Genomic DNA, 17,478 nt, shown 5'->3' on the forward strand with positions numbered 1-17,478 from the left:
CGAGGGCTGGGCTCTGGGAATCTCAGCACAAAAAGGATGAGCAAACGAAGACTGTTTCTGCGGTTGTACCTACAGTCCCTAAGGTGACAGGTGGTTCAAAGACCTGGTGAGGGGACACGAAGATATCCCGCATCCCACCCTGGAGTCGGGGCTGCCCCAAGGTGAGAAGCCTTGGGAGAGGCCAGCCTGGCCTGGAGTCCCTGGGTGGGTATCACAGTGGGCAAATCTCATCTGGTTTGGGTCTTAGTTTCCCCAGCAGTGATGAGAAGGGACACCGGTGGCAAGAACTCAAGCACAGACTGTCCCTGAGTCAGGAGTGACTGTGGAAACAGTAACACACAAGTGCCAGCTCAGTTCAAATCCAGGACAGGGGACAGAGGGCCCACAGTGGAGTCTCCTGCCAAGGGCACCTGCCCAGGCCTCCCAGAAGGTGGAGGAGGCTCACAGCCCACTTCCTGGCCCACAGCGGCCTCTCCGCAGGAACCCCATGCAATGCCGAGATTCAGGCCTTGCTGCACATCTGGTCCCCGGGGACTCCAGCTCCTGTCCACCCCAGCACCCAAGTGGATGGGTGAGTGTCCAGGGCTACTCCAGGCGACCGGAAGACCCCCTGGGAGTGAGGCCATGGAGGGCACGACCTCAGGTGAACACGGCCATGGGAGCAGACCCCCAGATGGGCGGCTGTGGCTGGGGTAGAGACCCCTGGAAGGCGATGTCGTGAGGGTCGAGGTTATCGCCTGGGGCGAGGTAATGGGTGCAGATCCCGGGAAAGCCTCCGTGATGGGGGCGGAGACTCCCCGAGGGTCGCGGCCATGGGGGGGCGGGGGTGGAGACCCCAGGGGGGCGGCCATCACAGCGGCGTCTCCTCCTGCTCCAGCGAGTGCGGCGGCGCGTGGCACGACGGCTGCAGCGAAGACAGCTTGAGCAACGCGGGGCGGCGGCGCGCGCGGGGCCTCTGGAAAGAGCGCCGGCTATGCACGCGGCGCGCCGCCGCCGACCGCGCGTGCGCGCCAAGTAGCCCGCGGCGCTCTGTCCCCGCCCCCGGGGCAGGCCCGGCTCCCATATCTGGGTCGGGCGGCGAGGTGGGCGGGGCGTGCGCGGGGCTGGGCGGGGCCGGGCTCGGGGCGCGCACGCGCAGGGGCTTCTCGGCGGCGGGCGGGGCCTCGCGCGCGGACGAGCGTCCGGTCAGCGGCGCGTCGGAGCCGGTGTCACCTGCGGGAGAAGCTGGCGTAAGCGCGCGGTAGCGCGGCGCTCCCAGCCCAGGCGGGACCGGGGACCACACCCCAGGTCCGAGGAGGGTGCGAGGCCCGGAGGCGAAGCCGCGGGAAGAAGACTGCCGCAGAGGCGCCGGCCCTCGGGCAGCCCCCCTGCACTGCCCTCGGCGTGAGGGTCTCTCCTGGACTCACTTCTGTCAGTGGGCTTTCCAGGGCCGCGGGCCTTCAGGGAGAAAAGCACCTTCCCCTTCCCTGTGCCCCGCCCCCTCTGAGCTCACGTTCTCCTAACCGACAGCCTAAAACAGTCACATCCTTCGACAGCAGTGATTCCCCCACCCCGCTCGGTTGGAGAAGCAGTAAGTCAGATGGGTCTTTTAAGAAACGTGCGCTGGAACAAGAGGCTTGTGAGAAGAGGCTTAGAGGGAGGCAGGCAGCTGCCGGAGAGAGTGTGCAGAAGCTCAGGTCCAGGCGGGAGGAGGCGGGCGCTGCGAGAGGAGCAGAGAGAGGCGGGGTTAGAGGGACCAGTTACATGTGTGTGGACTCGGGCGGGGCGTGGGGCTGCTCCTCGGGGCCGTCGGCCAGCAGGAAGGAGTCCACGGACTTGCCGCTGAGGCGGAAGGGTGCCAGGCGGTGGAAGTTGCTGGGAGAGTGGGGGATCTGCACGCGGGCCCTCTGGGAGGGCACCACCGTCTCCTCAGGAGACAGCCAGGGTGGCACCGCAGAGAGGATGCCGGGGTCCTCGTCCGGGGAGAACACGGGGTTGTCAATTCCTAGGAGAAAGGGCAGCGGCTCATCAGCTCCCCGGGCACACCCAGGGGCAGAGAGGGAGGGAGCTGCCCTGGCGTCAGACACCAGCTCGTCCGGCGGCGGGCGGCCACAACCTGGAAGGTCACCTGGAAGGTCAGGGTCACGGGCCTTTGGAGTCTCAGGCCCTCCACCGGCTCTCGCGCTCCCTTCTTTCAGAGCAGAGGCCTCGGCCTGCTGCCCACAACTGTGCAGCCACGTGGACCCAGCGCTCGACTGCCCGGTCCTCCCGCCAGGGACCGTTTCTGGGGTAGCAGAGGGCCGTCCCCCTCACCTGAGGGGGAGTCTGTCGCTGTGTCCTGCGTGATGCTCGCCAGGAACTCGATCCCCCGACTCATCTCCTCGGCATCATAGCTGGGGGCTTCCTCAGGGTCTGAAAGTTCCAAATCTGGCGGCAGGGAAGGGGCAGCATGAGGGGAACAGGTTGGAGGCGCAGACGACCTCGTCCCACACTCTTGACCAGCGCCCTGGACCGGCCTGCCGTGCCCGAGTGCTGTCGTTGCCTCCACCTCACCCAGCAGCCTCTGGGGAGCTCATGGATGGCGGTGCCCTCACAGTCGCACCAGCACGGGGCCGGGCAAAGAGAACCACACCGGGGGTTCGCGCTGCTCCCCTCCCTGGCCACACTTGGCCTTTCTGGGGAGGGGGGCAAGCTGGAAGGGAGGGGCTGGGACCACGTGGCCACAGGGGAAGGGGATGCGGAGCCCAGCTCCAGGGCACTGCCCACCAGAGCGGCTGCAGCGGGGAAAGCAGGGCAGCAGCCTGTGCAGGAGGGTCCTGGGTGCCGAGGGGAGGAGTCTCCCTGGAAGGACAGCCCTCTGCGCCCGCCTGCCCCTCGCGCGGTCCTGAGTTCTCCCTGAGCAGCGTTTCCCACGGCCCAGCCGTACCTTTCTCCTTAATGGTGAAATCGTGCAGGGGGCTCACCATCGGCAGTTTGCCGTTGGGAATGCTGCTGTTTCTCTGAGAAACAGAAAGAAACTGCTCACAGCTCTGGGTCGTGCCCGGTCCGCCTGTCCACCCCCCCGGGAGACCCCCGGCCCTGCCGCCGGGGCACCCCCCTTGGTGAGGTTCAGCCCAAGCGTGGCCCCTCACCCGCTTCTGGACACGCTCCCTCCTGAGCAGCTTCGCGGCCTTCTTGTGCGGGCTGACCCCCAGCTTGGCCGACTTGAAGGAGTCCAGGCGCCTCCGCATGGTCCGGTGGAAGACCTCCTTGTCCTGCTTCTCGTCCTCGTCCGCAGTTAGCTCGTGTCGACTGTAGAGGTGTTTGTACTGGGGGAGGAGGGGGGCCGGACAGTCCCAGCTGGTGGTGTCCGCAGAGCCAGGGCTGCCGCCGGACGTGAGCCTGGGGTCCGAGCCCCGCCCCTCCCCCGCCCCCTCCCGGCCTGCTGGAGCCGTCCTGCGCTAAGTGAGGACCCGCCTTGTCCGGGGCGGGGCGGGGCGGGGCGGGGCGGGGCGGGGGTGAGAACGCTGCCCCGCCCTAGGCTCTGGCGGGAGGGGTCCGGGCATGCCCACCTCTTGCCGGGGCTTGTACAGGTACTGCTGCAGCGTGTGGTGAGTGATTATGTCCTCCGTGTCGCGGATGCTCTGTCGCCTCTGCTCCAGGGACTGCATGTCCAGGCGCACGGCGCTGGCGTTCTCCCTCCTGTGCGGGGCCTCGGTGAGCGCACGCTGCGACGCACCCTGGGGCCTGGGGGCCATCCCCGCAAGGGCTTCTCGGCCTCCTAACAGTGCACCCGCCCCTCCAAAACCCCGGGCTTCTCCCCGGCACATGGCTGCCGGCGGGTGATGTCCAGAATAGCCCTGAGCTGGCCGCAAGCCCCAGTCAAGCAACCTGGCTGAGCAGAGGCCGGAGGCCTGAAATCCAGGACCCGCTAGCGGCCCTGTCTTTCGTGGCGGAGGGAAAAGGCACTCCCAATGAGGCCTCCGGCCTTAAATCTGCCTCCCCCCGGCCCTGCCTTGCTGCCTCTGCATCAGTGCCAACACCAGCACCGACTGACACCACGGGGAAATCAGGTGCGGGGGCTCTGGCCCCGTTCCCACGCCCCCTCCGCCCCGTGCCGGGAGCCCCAGCGTGCCCACTGCTGGTGCCTGCGGCTTAGTCGGGGGGTCCCGGGGAGAGCCTGGCCTGTGGCAGCCCTGGGGCACGTACAGCAGGTAGGAGACGGAGGCCTCCACGGTCGAGGGGCGCGGGGTGCTGAAGTCCACGTTGACAATGTTGTCCGTGCTGGGGGAGCGGATGAAGGCCAGGGACCCGCGGCGCTCTCCCTGCGAGAGGCGGCAGCCTCGTCAGCACCCGCAGCCTGGCTGCAGAGAGCCAGGTGGGGCCAGAGGGCCCCAGCCGCCGCGAGGTGCTGTGCGCTGGCACCCAGGCACCTTGCAGCCACGGGAGAGCCGAGACCCCGGAAGGCAGGGTGGAGGCCATGCTGGAGCTGGATGGCTCGCAGACGATTGTGCGAAGGACACGGCACCTTGGTGCACCTCGGGGAGTGTCGGGAAGACACTACGAATCCCCACGAGATTGGGAAGGTGGACCTGTCCCCACTGGGGGCTCCAGACCAGCTGCCCTCGTTTACCCCAGAAGGGAACCCCCAGGCCTCCAGAATCAGATTAAAACCACACAGAGCAGAGCCCTGGGGGAACAGAAGTCACACTGCCGAGCAGGATGCAGCACCCTGTGCTGGGGTGCCCTAGGAGAGGGGGGTGGAGCTGGGAAGGGTGGCCCCCGCCACGGCAGACCGGATGCTGCAGGCGGGGCTGCCAGAGGCTGCAGCTCACAGGCATAGCCCGGGGGTCATGCCACCCCGTCTGGTCTGAGCAGGGAGGCGCCCACAGGCCTGGGTCACAGGCACCAACGTGGCAACAGCGGGTGGAAGGGAGGCTGGCGCCCTGCTGGGAGCCTGTGTTACCTCCTGGGGACTGGGGGCCGCGGAGGGTCCCCAGGAGAGAGGGTGCGGCCAGCAGGGGGACACCACCAGGAGAACACCTCCCACCTTCCCAGCCCTGTTCAGGCTGCGAGGCCTCAGAGGCATCGCAGTCACGGGGGCTGGGATTCGTGCGCTGCACTTTCTCAGCCAGGGTCGGAGGTGCAGACGACAGTCCTTCCAGTAGCTTGCATCCCCTGGCCTCGCCCCTGCTGGAGCCTGGAGCTTGTGCACGTTGCGGTTTGCGATCTCAGACCCACCAGCGCCACAGACTGGGGGCCGTGACATAACCCATCCTCGGGAGTGCCTGAGGACCTGGGAGCTCAGGTGAACTCGTGGCTAAGGCATCGAGAAGACCGTGTGTCGCCCGCCAGCTGCCCCCAACCGCACCCCGGGGCCTCGGAGTGCAGGGCCCTGAAGTCCACTGTGCGGGCCCCAGCAGCCGTCCACACCTGTGTCTGTCTTGCTCCAACCCCGACTCCAACAAAAAGAGCGGAGACGAGATGTCTGTTACCTCGGCCACGTAGCTGATGGCGTCCTTCAAGTTGAGCTCATGGAAAACGTTCAGGATCCGGTCTCTTGACTTTTGAGCTGACCTTCTCATCAGGATTTTGCTGAGGAATCTCCTATCAAAATTGGACCACCTGGGGGGTCAAACCAATAGCTGTCAGCGCTCGGCAGGGCCTGGCTGAGGCCCCAGGACACAGGAACGCTGGTGGCGTTTGTGGGGAGCAGGGGTGCCCCTCCCACCATCCAGACTCAGGATGGACACAGTGTTTGGCTGCTGGGACAGGACACCTTGATTTCCATTTCCTGTGACAACCACACAGGCGAGCTTTGGAAGAAAAGACGCGAGCCTCCATGCTGCCACCTAACACCCGCCTCCAGTCGTGTGCCCGCGCCTACCTTCCTATCACAGCAGTGGTCGTTAGCGGGTTGTGCGTGAAAGTGGGATTACACCTTCTCCTCTAACGCGATGTGGCAAGCAGTTTTCCCGTGACTGCCTAACCCTCCAGAAAGATGGGTGGGGGGCGCGGTGGGCCGGCAGGGGCGGGGCCCCCGGGCTCTGGCTGCAGTGACCAGTTGCATTTTACCTGCACCAGTGGAAGGCTGGGAGAAGCCCTCTGAGCTCTCACACCTAGAGAACTAGCCTGCCCAGAAGGAGGCTTTAACTCCAACCCAAATAGAATATTTGGGTCAGAAAAGGAGGTGGCTGGGCCAGACTTGAATGGGCGCAGTGGACATGGGGGGACAGGGGTGCCCAGGGGGACGAGGGGATCTGAAGGGGGAAGGGGGTTCCCAGGAAAAGAAGGAGAGGGATTCTAGGAGGAGAAGTGGGCTTTGGGGGAGGAGCGGGGACCCAGACAAGTGGGCAAGTGGCTTCTGGCTCCTTGGAGGGCAGTAGTCTTAGGTCACTAGGGCTTGGCGGGGTTAGGTTTATGGTGACGCCAGAGATCCCTTCTATAGCCTGGGGGTCCCGCAGTCAGCAGTTAAAGGAGGAGGGGGCTGACAGCTGAGACAAACGTGCCTCTGAATTTTCCTGTTTCAGTTGAGTCAGGGGCCACTCCAGCCACTTACTTATCTCTGAGATAATTGTGTCCAATTTGCCCTGATATGTCCTCGATGGCTGAGAGGATGTGGTCAAAAGCCTTTGGGAGGAAAGGCAAGTGGGTCAGCATCACCTGGACAGACCTGTCCCTCCCCCTCCCCGTCCCCCTCCCTCCTCCTCTTCTCTCCTCTCCCCACTCCCCCTACCCGGCCGTGCAGCTTCTCGTTGAGCTTGGGGTCTCGCTGTTCACTTCTCTTCACCTTCAGCCACTGCACCAGGGGCTTGATGGTCAGGCCCTAGAAGACAGGACACCCGGACCCTGAGGCTGGGGCAGGCCCCACTGTGGCCCACCAAGCCAGCACGCACCCACACCTGCATGGGGAGGAAGGGGCCACCCCTTAGCCAGGCTCCAGGTGGTCTGTGCCCACCTCCCAGCGGGAAGGAGCCCCTGCCACCTGCGGGTCACCAGACACCCTCGGAGGCCCCTGGCCGGCTCCTTAGATTCGCCAAAAGCAAGGCGAAGTGGGGCCCTTCCCTCGTGTGTCTGGTCAATAAAATATTAACTGGGGTTTCGTTAACCAGAAACAGCCGAGGAAGAACGTTTTTAGGCCAAGTGGCGCTGCATCCCCAGTGGGGCCACATGAAAACCTGCAAAACTGCTCCTAGTTACTAAAATTATCAAGCCCAACTGGGCCTGGAGCCTGTGAGAGTGGGTCCCGCCCACTGTGGGAGGGGAGGGCACAGTACCTGGAAGATGACAGTGAAAAAGATGACGATGATGGTGGTGCTGACGAACAGGTTCTTCTCCTTGACCTTGTTCTCGTCCAGAAGGACCACCAGGGCATAAGCCACGGCCCCGCGAAGGCCGCCGTAGGACATGACCACCTGGTCTATGATCTCCAGCTGCACCATCCGGTACCGGTTCAGAATCCAGGTCTGCAGGACGACACCTGCAGGGTCCAGTGTGCGCTCAGCACTTCTGGGAGGGCGACGCAGCCCTTCCATCCCTGCCAAAGCCTGCCTTGCAGCCGCAGTGCAAGAGGGGTCACGGTGGGAACCCCCTCCTCCAACAGCCGCATTCTGCACGTGGGACCAGGAGACTCCACCCTGTAGCCCCCGCCCCCCAAGTCCCTTTGTCCACTTTGGACCCAGGCCCCTGCCCTCTGGGCCACCAGCCAACCTCCGCACACCCCGCAGCCAGATGCTCCCAGCATCTCTGGAAGTTCTCCGGTCTCACTGGGGCCACGGGTGTAACTGCCCAGCAGCTCCAGGACCAGATGCCACCTGCCCGCAAAGCATCTGCTCGCAGAGCCCTCAGTTCAATGACTGCGGGCCGGGTGGGTGGGGCCACCTGGACTGCCTCTCGTCTCCTCCCTCCCTGGCCCTGGGTCAGCGCCACACACCAGGGACCAGGGACCAGGGACCTGGGCTGGGTGCGGGCATCAGGGGCTCCTGCCTCTCACGTGCCATGGTGACGGATGCTGTCCCCGAGTGGCCACATCCAGAGTGAGTCAGTGGGAAGCCACGTGGGTTCCCCTGGGTTCTGGAACCTTCCACTCTGACCTCTAGGTTGTTCTAGTTCAGTCGTGAGGCTCCCAGGTTGTGAGAAGGCCTGCCCCTTCGCTGAGAAGGACCAGTGGCCAGGCCAGCCTGAGTGTCCCCAGGGGCTCTTGAACCTGCCATTCACTGGGCTGGGGGGCTGGGGGCAAATGCGTGTCCCTGGTTCCAAGGACTCCCTGCAACCAACCCCTGCTGTCGCCCGACTGTGTCCCCTCAGCCTGCCATCCTGCCATCCTCCCCACCAGCCCCCATCATCGCCCCATCCCCCATCCCCCCCAGGGTCCCCATCTTCCCTCCACCGCCCCCCGTGTCCGCCCCTCACCAATGGCCCGGTACACGGAGATGAAGACCAGCGTCAGGAACACGAAGGCTGTGTTCCACTTCCAGATGAGAGGGTCCACGGCCGAGATGCCCAGGAACATGAAGATGATGGTCTCGGCGCCGCTGGCCAGCATCTTCATGGTGTAGCGCACCGTGGTGGCGGACTGCTCCGAGATGTTGGCCTTCACGTACTTCTGACAGCAGATGCCGCAGAAGGTGATGCTGAGGGACGGGTCGGCCCACCGTGAGCTCTCGGGCCGAGGCTCAGCTCCCACCGGACCCCCGGGGGGCTAAGGGCCCGTCTCCAAGGCCTGGTACCTGCCCGTCTCCGGGCAGGCGGCACCTCAGGGCCTCTGCGTCCTAGGTAAACGTCCGCCCCACTGGGCAGCCCTCGTCTTCGTGAGCACAGAGCTCCTCCTAAGGACTCGGCGCCCTGCGCTGGGTGTGCCGGCCCCGCGCCCGACACCGTTTACGGCCTCTGGAGGCCCGGGCCCCGCACTGCGGGCCGCTGGGCTGCCTCAGTTTCCATCCACACCCCAAAGCGCGGCAGCTCTGAGACTCAGAGCCCCCGGGAGGGGCTGCGTGGGGGCCCTCCGCTCAGAGCGGGCGCTGCAGCCCCTGACAGTTCTGTGAAAACGCCAACTCCTTATCGGAAAGACTAAATAGATGGCATTCTTTGCGCCCACGGTGAGTTCCCACTCAGCGAGGGGAGCTGGGCCAGGCAGACCAGGCGGGGGACGGGCCACCCCTCCCCTGGGCGGGTCCACCTGGCACGTGGGGGCCAGGTGGGGTGACCGGCCTGCAGTCACCCCACCCGCCAGGGCCCAGGACCCCGAGGCTGTGGCCCACCAGCAAGGGAGGACTCACGCCAGGATGGCCGACAGGGACAGCATCTCTGACGTGAGGTAGGACAGGTAGGAGAGGACGAACACGAAGCCGGGCTCGATGATGCGCACGTGCTTGGTGAAGCGTGTCACCAGCGAGAGCAGGAAGGCGAAGACGACCCCCACCAGCGTGCCCCCCAGGCTCACCACGAAGAAGGACACTGCAAGGGCAAGGACGCTGGCGCTGGCCCCTGAATGGCCCTTTGTGGCCGCGGCGTAGGCGAGCTGGCCGCCGGCCGTCCAGCCCGTTCCTCGTCGAGGTCTCCCGCTGACCCCCCGAGGCACCGGCAGCTCAGTGAACAAGAGGCTGATTCTCTCAGAGGACAGAGACAGGCCGGGTGTCGGCTCCAGCCTCCACAGGGACAGCTGGGGAGGGGACAGCCCTGCGCCCGAGGGAGGCCCGGCTGCCCCCCCCCCCCCCCCGTGGAGGCAGCGCCGAGACCAGCAGTCCCGGGGGGGAGCGTTGGCAGCAAGGACTGGGTCCTGGGCCCCCAGGGACAGCCAGCTGTCACTGCCCCTGCCCAGAGAAATGCGCGGGACCCCCGGGATACGGGACCCACGTCCTCCTCGTGGGCCTGATGGGGCAATGACCCTTGCCGCCCAGGGTGCCTGGGGCCTGATCAAATCGTGCCAGTGAAACACGTGGGGGAGGGAAGGACCTGTGGCCAAGACTTGGAAGTGGAAACGCCTTTTCCTCCCCGGGCTGTGGGTCCCAGGCCGTCACAGACACCGCCCTGAGGGGCCCATGTTCTGCAGAAGAGACTGGCCCCAGCTCTCCCCTGATGCACGGCCGCGCCAGTCACCCACCTATTCCTTTCGCACAGTCCACACCAGTCACCTTGTCACCACCCAGCGTCACGAAAGATTCAAATACATTGTACAGGACCTGGGGGACAGAGGTAGACAGGACACCATCAGCCCTCGGTCAGCGCCGACCCCTCCCTGCCTCGGGCCCCAGGCCCTGTGGACCTTGAGCCGAGTCGGGAGACCGCAGCGGCCGTGTGAACGGAAACCGAAAGGCCCCGGAGGAAATCGTCCTGGCGGCAGTGCGGGGTCTGGGGGCACGAGAGCAGCCTGGAAGGAGGAGAACCTTCAGAGAAGACCTGGCCTTTCCCACCGTCGGCCAAGCAGGGCGACCACGAAGCCAGCCCAGTGACAATCCTCAGCCTCCTTTCTCAGGACAAACCCAGAGTTTCATCGTCAGCGACCCTGCTGCTATGTCGGGCCCTGACTGTGGGGTGGCACCTGGGGCATCTTTGCCTGTTGACATTTTAACCTGATCCCGCCAAGACGTTGAGATGAACGCCCAACATCTCACCCTAGGCCTCGGGAGTGGGCGCTGCTGTGCTCTCTGAGCTCCTAAACGATGCAGTGGCTCCACGTCCGGGGCAGGGGCCCAAAGGGCAGCCCGGGGTGGGCTGCAGGCCCCTAGGGAAGCACCCTGTCTCTGTGCTCCCAAGTCTGTGCTCTCCAGTGGGGGGGAGGCCCTCAAGGGGTGGGTTGCAAAGCTGAGCTAACAGAAGGAAACCCACTCAGTGCCGACACACAGGGACTGGGGGGGCGTGGTGCAGCGCAGCCGTGAAGGTCACGGGACCAGAGCACAGCCGCCCCGCTTCTTTACGGGAACGGGGGTCCTGGGGAGATGAACCTCACGGAGGGGTCGAGCGAAGAGCTCCCTGGCTCGGGCGGAAGTTCCCGCTTCTACGAGACACGAAAGCATGGGGCTTTTAGAGCAAAGAGGAGACTGCACGTCTGCTGGGTCTGCGAACGTGCGGGCCGGGCCAGGCGCCAGCGGGCAGGCTCAGACGCACCGCCGGCTGATGCGGGGAAGGAAGGCGGCTCCGCGCTGCCCCCGCCCGGGACCTCACTGCCCCGGGGCCCGCGGCCCGGTGTCGCGGAGGACGCCGACGTCCAGTCACGGCCACCTCCCGTTTCCTGCGCCCTCTGCCCACCCCGCCCGGAGCTGACGCGGGCCCCTGCCGGCCGCCAGGGTCGCGGGCACCCGGCAGCGCAGCGGATCCCCCTCCGTGGTTCCCGTGAGACTGTGATCGTCCACCGGGTCCACAGTCAGGAATGGGGGCCCCAGCCGGGACCCAAAGCTGGGAGCAGCGCTCGTGGGATTTCAGCAGTGGAGTCACTAACTGCGAAGCTGTGAAGTGGGCTCTAAGAACCATGACGATGTGACTAATGCCGCGGGTCACTCTGAGCTGGGAGGCCCTGGAGCAGGACAGCCCGGCGGAGGCGCTGGCGAGGCGCGCGCGGTGCACCCGAGAGGCAGGGGCCTCCTCCCCGCTCGCGCTCACCACGGTGACGGCGTCGTTGAGCAGCGACTCCCCGAAGACGATGATGAACAGCACCTCGTTGACGTGCACCTCCTCGAACACCGCCAGGACAGCCACGGGGTCCACGGCGGCGATCAGGCTCCCGAACAGGAGGAAGTCCAGCAGCCCGATGTTCAGGTCTCCTGGAAGACGAGTGGGCCATGGGGGAGAGCCCTGGGGCCAGCCCCCCAGGCAGGAGAGCCTGGTGGGGGGGCAGCCTGCCCTCCTCCCTGGCGGGTCAGTCCACCACCCACCAGCCCCGCCAGGAAGGTCCCGGGACCGCACTGTGGGCTCGCACCGCCAGGCTGTGTGTCCCAGTACCCCATTTCTGCCACGGCCTTGCACACCTGCAGGGCCGCTCTATGGCCCAGAGCTTCTGGGTGCTGGGCCGCTGTGCCCAGATGCCCCCCCAGGTGACCCTTCCTCGGAGGCGCACCCTGGCCTTGGGCCGCACCTCAGAGCCTGGAGCCCGGCCGCCGGTCAGCAGAACCCATCGCCGTCCTCCAGGCTGCAGGGCCCCAGCTCTGGATGCCCCCTGGGCGCTGCTCTGCTCCATGGCCTTGGCTGACACCCAGCCTTGACTAGCTATGTCCCAAGGGCTGAGCACAGGCCTCAGACAGCTGTGGCCCCTCGAGGAGCAGGAGTGCCTGCCCCAAACCCCAAGAGCTATCCTTGGGCCCCGTAGCTGGAGGTGGCCCGATGGCCTGAGATTGTCCCAACTGCCTAAAGGCAAGGCAGATGAAAGGAGTCCAATCGCGCCCACACGGCCGCTGCGGCTCAGGCGTCCGGCAGGCCTGGCCAGGCGCGTGCGGCCTCACGCCGGCCTTCGTGGGCTTCCCGGCCGGGCCTGGGGGTGGTGCCGGACGGCAGCGGGGGCTCGCGGAAGTGCACGCTCCCCACGGAGTGGGGACAAAGTCCCAAGGTGACTCCTCCAGACAGGGGACCTTTGGCCCGTTTCTTAATAGTCTTGTCACTGCGATTTCAAGGCAGGTCGTGAGCCCCACCGTGGGGCTCAGGGGGTGCCACGCTCTTCCTTCAGTCAGAGGGCCTGGCCCTGGGTCTGGCTCAGCTGGTGGAAGTGTCTGAGGCCAAGGCTGAGCGTGGACTGGTGCCCGGGGTGCCGACACCCACCCCCAGTGGTCCCCGATGCCAGGAGCTCAACCTGCAGACCCCGGAGGCAAATGGGGGCAGCTGTAGCCACCCCGGGACGGGCCGCGTTGAGGGCTGTGCAATCGGGCACATCTGCGCGAGGCCTCAGGTGAGCCCAGGCCCCACCTGCTCCGGTTTCCCCGGGGGAGGATGGCCAGCTCCCAGGTGGGTGGGGTGCACCTGGGAGGTATGCCAGGGCCGAGGTTAGTAACCGGAACGGCAGGAAACACCGGCAGGGGAGGGGGCAGCAGACGCAGATGCCACGGCGACAGAGGAGAAGCTGGCGTGGCCTTTCCCTGCCGGTTTGCCTAGAAATGACACCCACACCTCCTGCTCAGCTGCGGGTTGACCTGGGCTCCACGACTGTGGGACTCGGGTGCCGGCCTCTGCCCGGGGGGCCTCCTCCTCTTTGCCTGGCCTCTTGGAGGTGGGGGGCTGAGGCTGGACCCCACCTCCCTGCCAAGGGGGAGGGACAGCGGCTGGGACGTTCCCACTGCCTCACCCCCTGCCTGGCCCGGTCGGACCAGACTTTATTCCCGAGCAGGACACGCGCTTCGGCCTGGGGCCGGGCGTGGGCTGCCTACTGATGAGTTACAAGCCAGGAGGGCTCAGTGGCCACTGGTGCCATCGATCGATGACCCCGAAGCTCACCCCCCCTTTAAGGTCTGTGTTCTTCGTCCTGAGCTTTCCCAAACGAGGCTGCCTGGAGCCCGCCCTGAGGAGCCCCCCCCGGGGGGGGGCGCGGTGCCCACTCACCCATCAGGCCGCTGCAGAAGACACCGTAGAGGGACAGGCCGGTGGTGGCCGCGTTCCACACGGTGCCGATGACGGCGTACAGCAGGATGGTGCCCAGGTTGCCAAAGAAGAGCCGGTTGGGCATGAAGTAGCCGGCGTCCAGCACGATGGGAGGCAGCAGGTAGAAGAAGAAGACCGTGGGTGTGAGCGAGAAGGAGGCGATGTGGTCGGCCGCCAAGACGATGCCGCCCAGCGCCAGGCCCAGCACGATGAGCAGGGCGCTCTCGGGGACGACGCTCGTGACCCTGTGGGACAGGTGGAAGCCTGCGGGGGAGGGGAGGGGTCAGGGGGCCGCCTGGCGCCACAGGACAGGCACGAACTCGGGAGACGAGGCCCAACGTCCGGCTCTGTGGCCACAGAGGAGGCCCTGCCGGTCCCCCTGGCCCCAAGGGCTCCCTCCTCGGATGGCCCCCTGCCTCCTGCTCAGAGAACGGCCCCCTCCACAGGGAGCCCCCCGGGATGGGCCGGAGGGGCTGCGCGGTGGCTCGGGGACGGAGGCCCAGGTAGGCGGGCGGACTGCAGGGCCCGCAGGCCCCCTCTGGCATCATCCCTCGGGCCGTACCTGGTGACCGGGCCCCCACCCCGCTTGACGCCCAGCTGCGTCTTGAGCTTCCGTGCGGGAACCCCATGCCGGCCTCCCCTCTGCCTGGCTCTCCTGGGCTCAGAGCGCCCAGGACGAGAGCCTTGGAAGGCCGGGGCCTCGAGGCTTCCCCGGCAGCAGTCAGCCCCACCGCCAGTCACGCGCTCGGGGGACAGCGGGGCCGCGGAGGTCTCCCCGGCGATGGCCCCCTCACCTGGCAACCCCGCCGGGACCTCGAGGGAGGCGCGCACTCCGACAGTTGGGGCAATTGCTCCTTTGTTCTATTTTACGACTCGGGGGGAAAAGTGCTGAGAATCCTGCGTTAAGTCTGATTTCAAAGCACTTGGAATGTTGACAGAAGAGGTGGACTCTTCAGCTTAAGCAGAGTTGGAGACGGCTCTCTCTCCACTCGCGCAAGTTCTGTTTATTGAGGGGTCTTCTTTTGTATTCTAAGGAGAGCTGTCTCCTGAGATGCAAGGACCCCAGAGCAGCCGGGGGCGGGGCGTCCAGTGGGGGAGGCTGACCCGTCCCAGCTGCCTCAGGGAAGACTTCTTGCGCTGGGCCCCGCGGGTTCTGACCCAGGAGCCCTGCACTCTGTGCCTGGCCTGTGTCCTCGCTGGTAACCTGAGGACATCTGGGGGTTAGATGCTGCCTCTCAAGGGGGCTCCCCGAGCAAGGAGGGCCCGTGTCACTGCGCCCCGTCCCCCGGCACGGTCCTCTCTGAGTCTGGTTCGGGCGCGGGCCCTGCTCTGTGGCCCAGGGAGGGTCAGGTTTCAGCCGGTGGAGTTAGAACGGGCACTGCTTCCGGGACCCGAGGACCAGCTGGCGCCCCGGCACCAGCTGCACATTTTGATTTGGGAGCGAGCTTCTTGCTCTGAAAGTTCGCACGCGTGGCAGGTGCGGGGTGAGGGCGGCTGCTTCCCCAAGTAGAGGCGCCCAGGAGGCAGCAGAGCGGTCCCGCCTTCGTGGGGAGACTCAAAGGCCTCAACTTTTCCACGGGACGCAGTTACCAGGCCTCGGTGGCCGCGGGTACCGCAAGGGAGGCCGTGTCTCGGCACGAGCCCCAGCTCCCTGGAAGTCCTCCAGCCCTGCCCTGCCCGTGAGTGCGGGGCATGGGGGGTTGACGGGCTCACGTCCCCCAGGAGGGGCTCTCTGAGCCCAGCGTCGTCGGAGGGGCCCTGACATGGGGAAGACGGGCCAGCGCCCCAGAGCCCCGTTCTGGCGGCACCCGCTCCCCGGTCCCCGGCCGTCCGGCGGGGATGCGGAGAGATGCGTCTTCCCTTGACGGCACACTCCCGCACCCTGGGCTGAGTGACGGTCGGTTGGGCTGCCCTAGGCTTTGGGAGGAGACCTGGGAGGCCGTGCCCACGCCCCCTCCGCCCCGTGGCTCCTGGCCCCCGACGGCCAGGTGCACAGGGCAGCGCGAGAAACCCTGCAGGACCCAGGCCCCCCTCCCCGGACACCGGGATCAGCAGGCCCTGGGCCCGGGAGTGTGCCCTGGGCTCTGGCGGCTGCTCAGGAGTTGTGCCGTCATAGAAAGGCCTGCGGCTCTCGCCCCTCCTCTGCACCTCCCAGGGATTCCCTGAAGTCCACAGACGGCGAGCTCGTCCTCTCGTCTCCTGCCCGATGGGCTCGGCGGCCGGGAGCCGAGTTTAGAAAAGCCGCCCAGAGCCCCAGGCGCGTCCCGAGTCCCCTACCTACTGGGCAGTTGTGAGGCTGCGCCTTTCCCTGGGGCGCGGGCGGCGTCCGCTCCCGCCCCCCAAACTCCCAGCGAGCCCCGAGCAAACTGCACGGAGGGCCGCCCCCCGGACCCCACCCCGTTCACCGGAGCTGCCGTTCCCCACGAAATGTGCGTCTCCTGCTGCCCTCCCGTCCCGGCCAGGCTCCAGCGGAGGTCACGTCTGGGACGGCCCCTCCTTCACCCCCAGGGCGTCCGCTGGTCTGGGCGCCCCCCGAAGCTGAGGCCAGCACAGCGGGCCGTTGGGTCCACGGCCAGGCGTGCAGCAGGAGTGAGCGCTGACCCCTAGCGACCCCCCTGCCAAGGCAGCAGAGAGGGGCGGCCCAGGGCTGGCTTCAGGTCCTGGGGCTCGTGTTCAGTCTTTAGCCCATCGCCTCCCCATATTAGACATTCCGAGTGGACCTCGGATCTCCATCTCTGACAACTGCGGGGCCGGCGGGGCAGGAAGGCTCGCGGGACCAGGTGGCCCTTAACAACAGCAGCAAAACTCGGCCCCTGGGGACTCGGAGCCCTAACCCTGTGCCACATGCCTGTACAGCGGCCGGTTACCAGAAAGTCTTATTAATTTGGAAAACGGGTGGATGAGACACAGGCTGACTTCACAGCAGATGCTCTTGCTTGGAAGGAAGCCCTGAAAACCCAGAGAAAAAGTGACTTGCACTTTTTACCCATTGAGAAAGAGATCTATACACGGTGTGGACGGACGGACGTGCCGTTGCACCCTCTGTGTCTGGCGGTGTTGGACACACGCCTCTGTGCACGGCGGGGCCTACTGAGCGCTCACCTGTGTCCTGCACAGACGCCCGTCTCACCTGCCCACGGGGGGCCCGGGGGCGGTGGTCACCTGTCCCTCATCCCAGGCAGGTGGGAGACGGCATCTCCTGGGAGATCTAACCTGACTTTCTTATCCTGAGTGAGGTTTGAGCGTCTCTTCCCATTTGGGAGACATTTCTTCCTTTTCTGTGAACCGTGTATTCGTGGCCTTTGCTGCAGCGGCACTGGGTTTTCAGCCTCTTCTCACCGACGGGCAGCTCTTCACGCGCCGGCGCAGGTGTATTTTCACTCTCAGAGGTGCGGTCACCTAGCTTCTCGGTCATGTCTTGCTTTGTGCAGATGCCTCCCGTTGAGGTCAGTCTGTTGGTCTTCTGCCCCATGGCTTCTGAGTTTTGTGTTAGGCTCTGAAAAGCCATCCTTTCTATGTTTTCTACTGAAGGTTTGATGTTCAATTTAACTCTACTTGAAATTCACAAAGAAAACATTTAAAAATAGCCCTGAAATGGAAGGACCTGCCCAGCTCCGGAGAGAAAGGCTCCCAAAAGCCCGCGAGGGAGCGTGGCCCCTCCAGCCCCTGTGGGTGTCAGGACCCCACCGTTCCCTCCGCCGCAAGGCCCTCGCCAGACAGTCTCAGCACCCGTCTCCCTCGGGGGCCAGAGGTCGGCACCACCTCCTCGCGCCTGCGGGTGTCCGCCCAGCTGGGCCCCTGGCCGCCCGCAGACCCGGGGGACGGGCCGGACCAGCCCGGTTTTTACTTTACTTCTCCCGGGTGGTCGCCCGTTTGCTTGCTTTTTCTGTCTGGTTGTCAGAGGATGTTTTGTCTTTGAGAGCGTCCTTGTGGCAAGGTACATCTTAGCGCTGACTCTCC

General features: G+C 65.9%; 1 protein-coding gene across 1 annotated transcript in view; it reads right to left on the reverse strand.

Moving 5' to 3' along the window:
* Positions 1–1,657: 1,657 nt before the first annotated feature.
* SLC9A3 (solute carrier family 9 member A3) overlaps positions 1,658–17,478 on the reverse strand; it is a 37,129-nt gene continuing 21,308 nt past the window's right edge. The window contains exons 2-16 of the mRNA XM_059059889.2: positions 13,480–13,782; positions 11,557–11,717; positions 10,061–10,139; positions 9,237–9,414; positions 8,371–8,591; positions 7,236–7,438; positions 6,695–6,784; positions 6,518–6,588; positions 5,454–5,583; positions 4,168–4,283; positions 3,531–3,660; positions 3,111–3,287; positions 2,906–2,978; positions 2,293–2,406; positions 1,658–1,984 (exon numbers count right to left, since the gene is read on the reverse strand). Coding sequence (XP_058915872.1) covers positions 1,740–1,984; positions 2,293–2,406; positions 2,906–2,978; positions 3,111–3,287; positions 3,531–3,660; positions 4,168–4,283; positions 5,454–5,583; positions 6,518–6,588; positions 6,695–6,784; positions 7,236–7,438; positions 8,371–8,591; positions 9,237–9,414; positions 10,061–10,139; positions 11,557–11,717; positions 13,480–13,782 — 2,291 coding nt within the window. The 3' untranslated portion in view covers positions 1,658–1,739. The remainder of the gene's footprint in view (positions 1,985–2,292; positions 2,407–2,905; positions 2,979–3,110; positions 3,288–3,530; positions 3,661–4,167; positions 4,284–5,453; positions 5,584–6,517; positions 6,589–6,694; positions 6,785–7,235; positions 7,439–8,370; positions 8,592–9,236; positions 9,415–10,060; positions 10,140–11,556; positions 11,718–13,479; positions 13,783–17,478) is intronic.

Source organism: Kogia breviceps, chromosome 4 (assembly GCF_026419965.1).
Source record: "Kogia breviceps isolate mKogBre1 chromosome 4, mKogBre1 haplotype 1, whole genome shotgun sequence".
NCBI lineage: Eukaryota > Metazoa > Chordata > Mammalia > Artiodactyla > Physeteridae > Kogia > Kogia breviceps.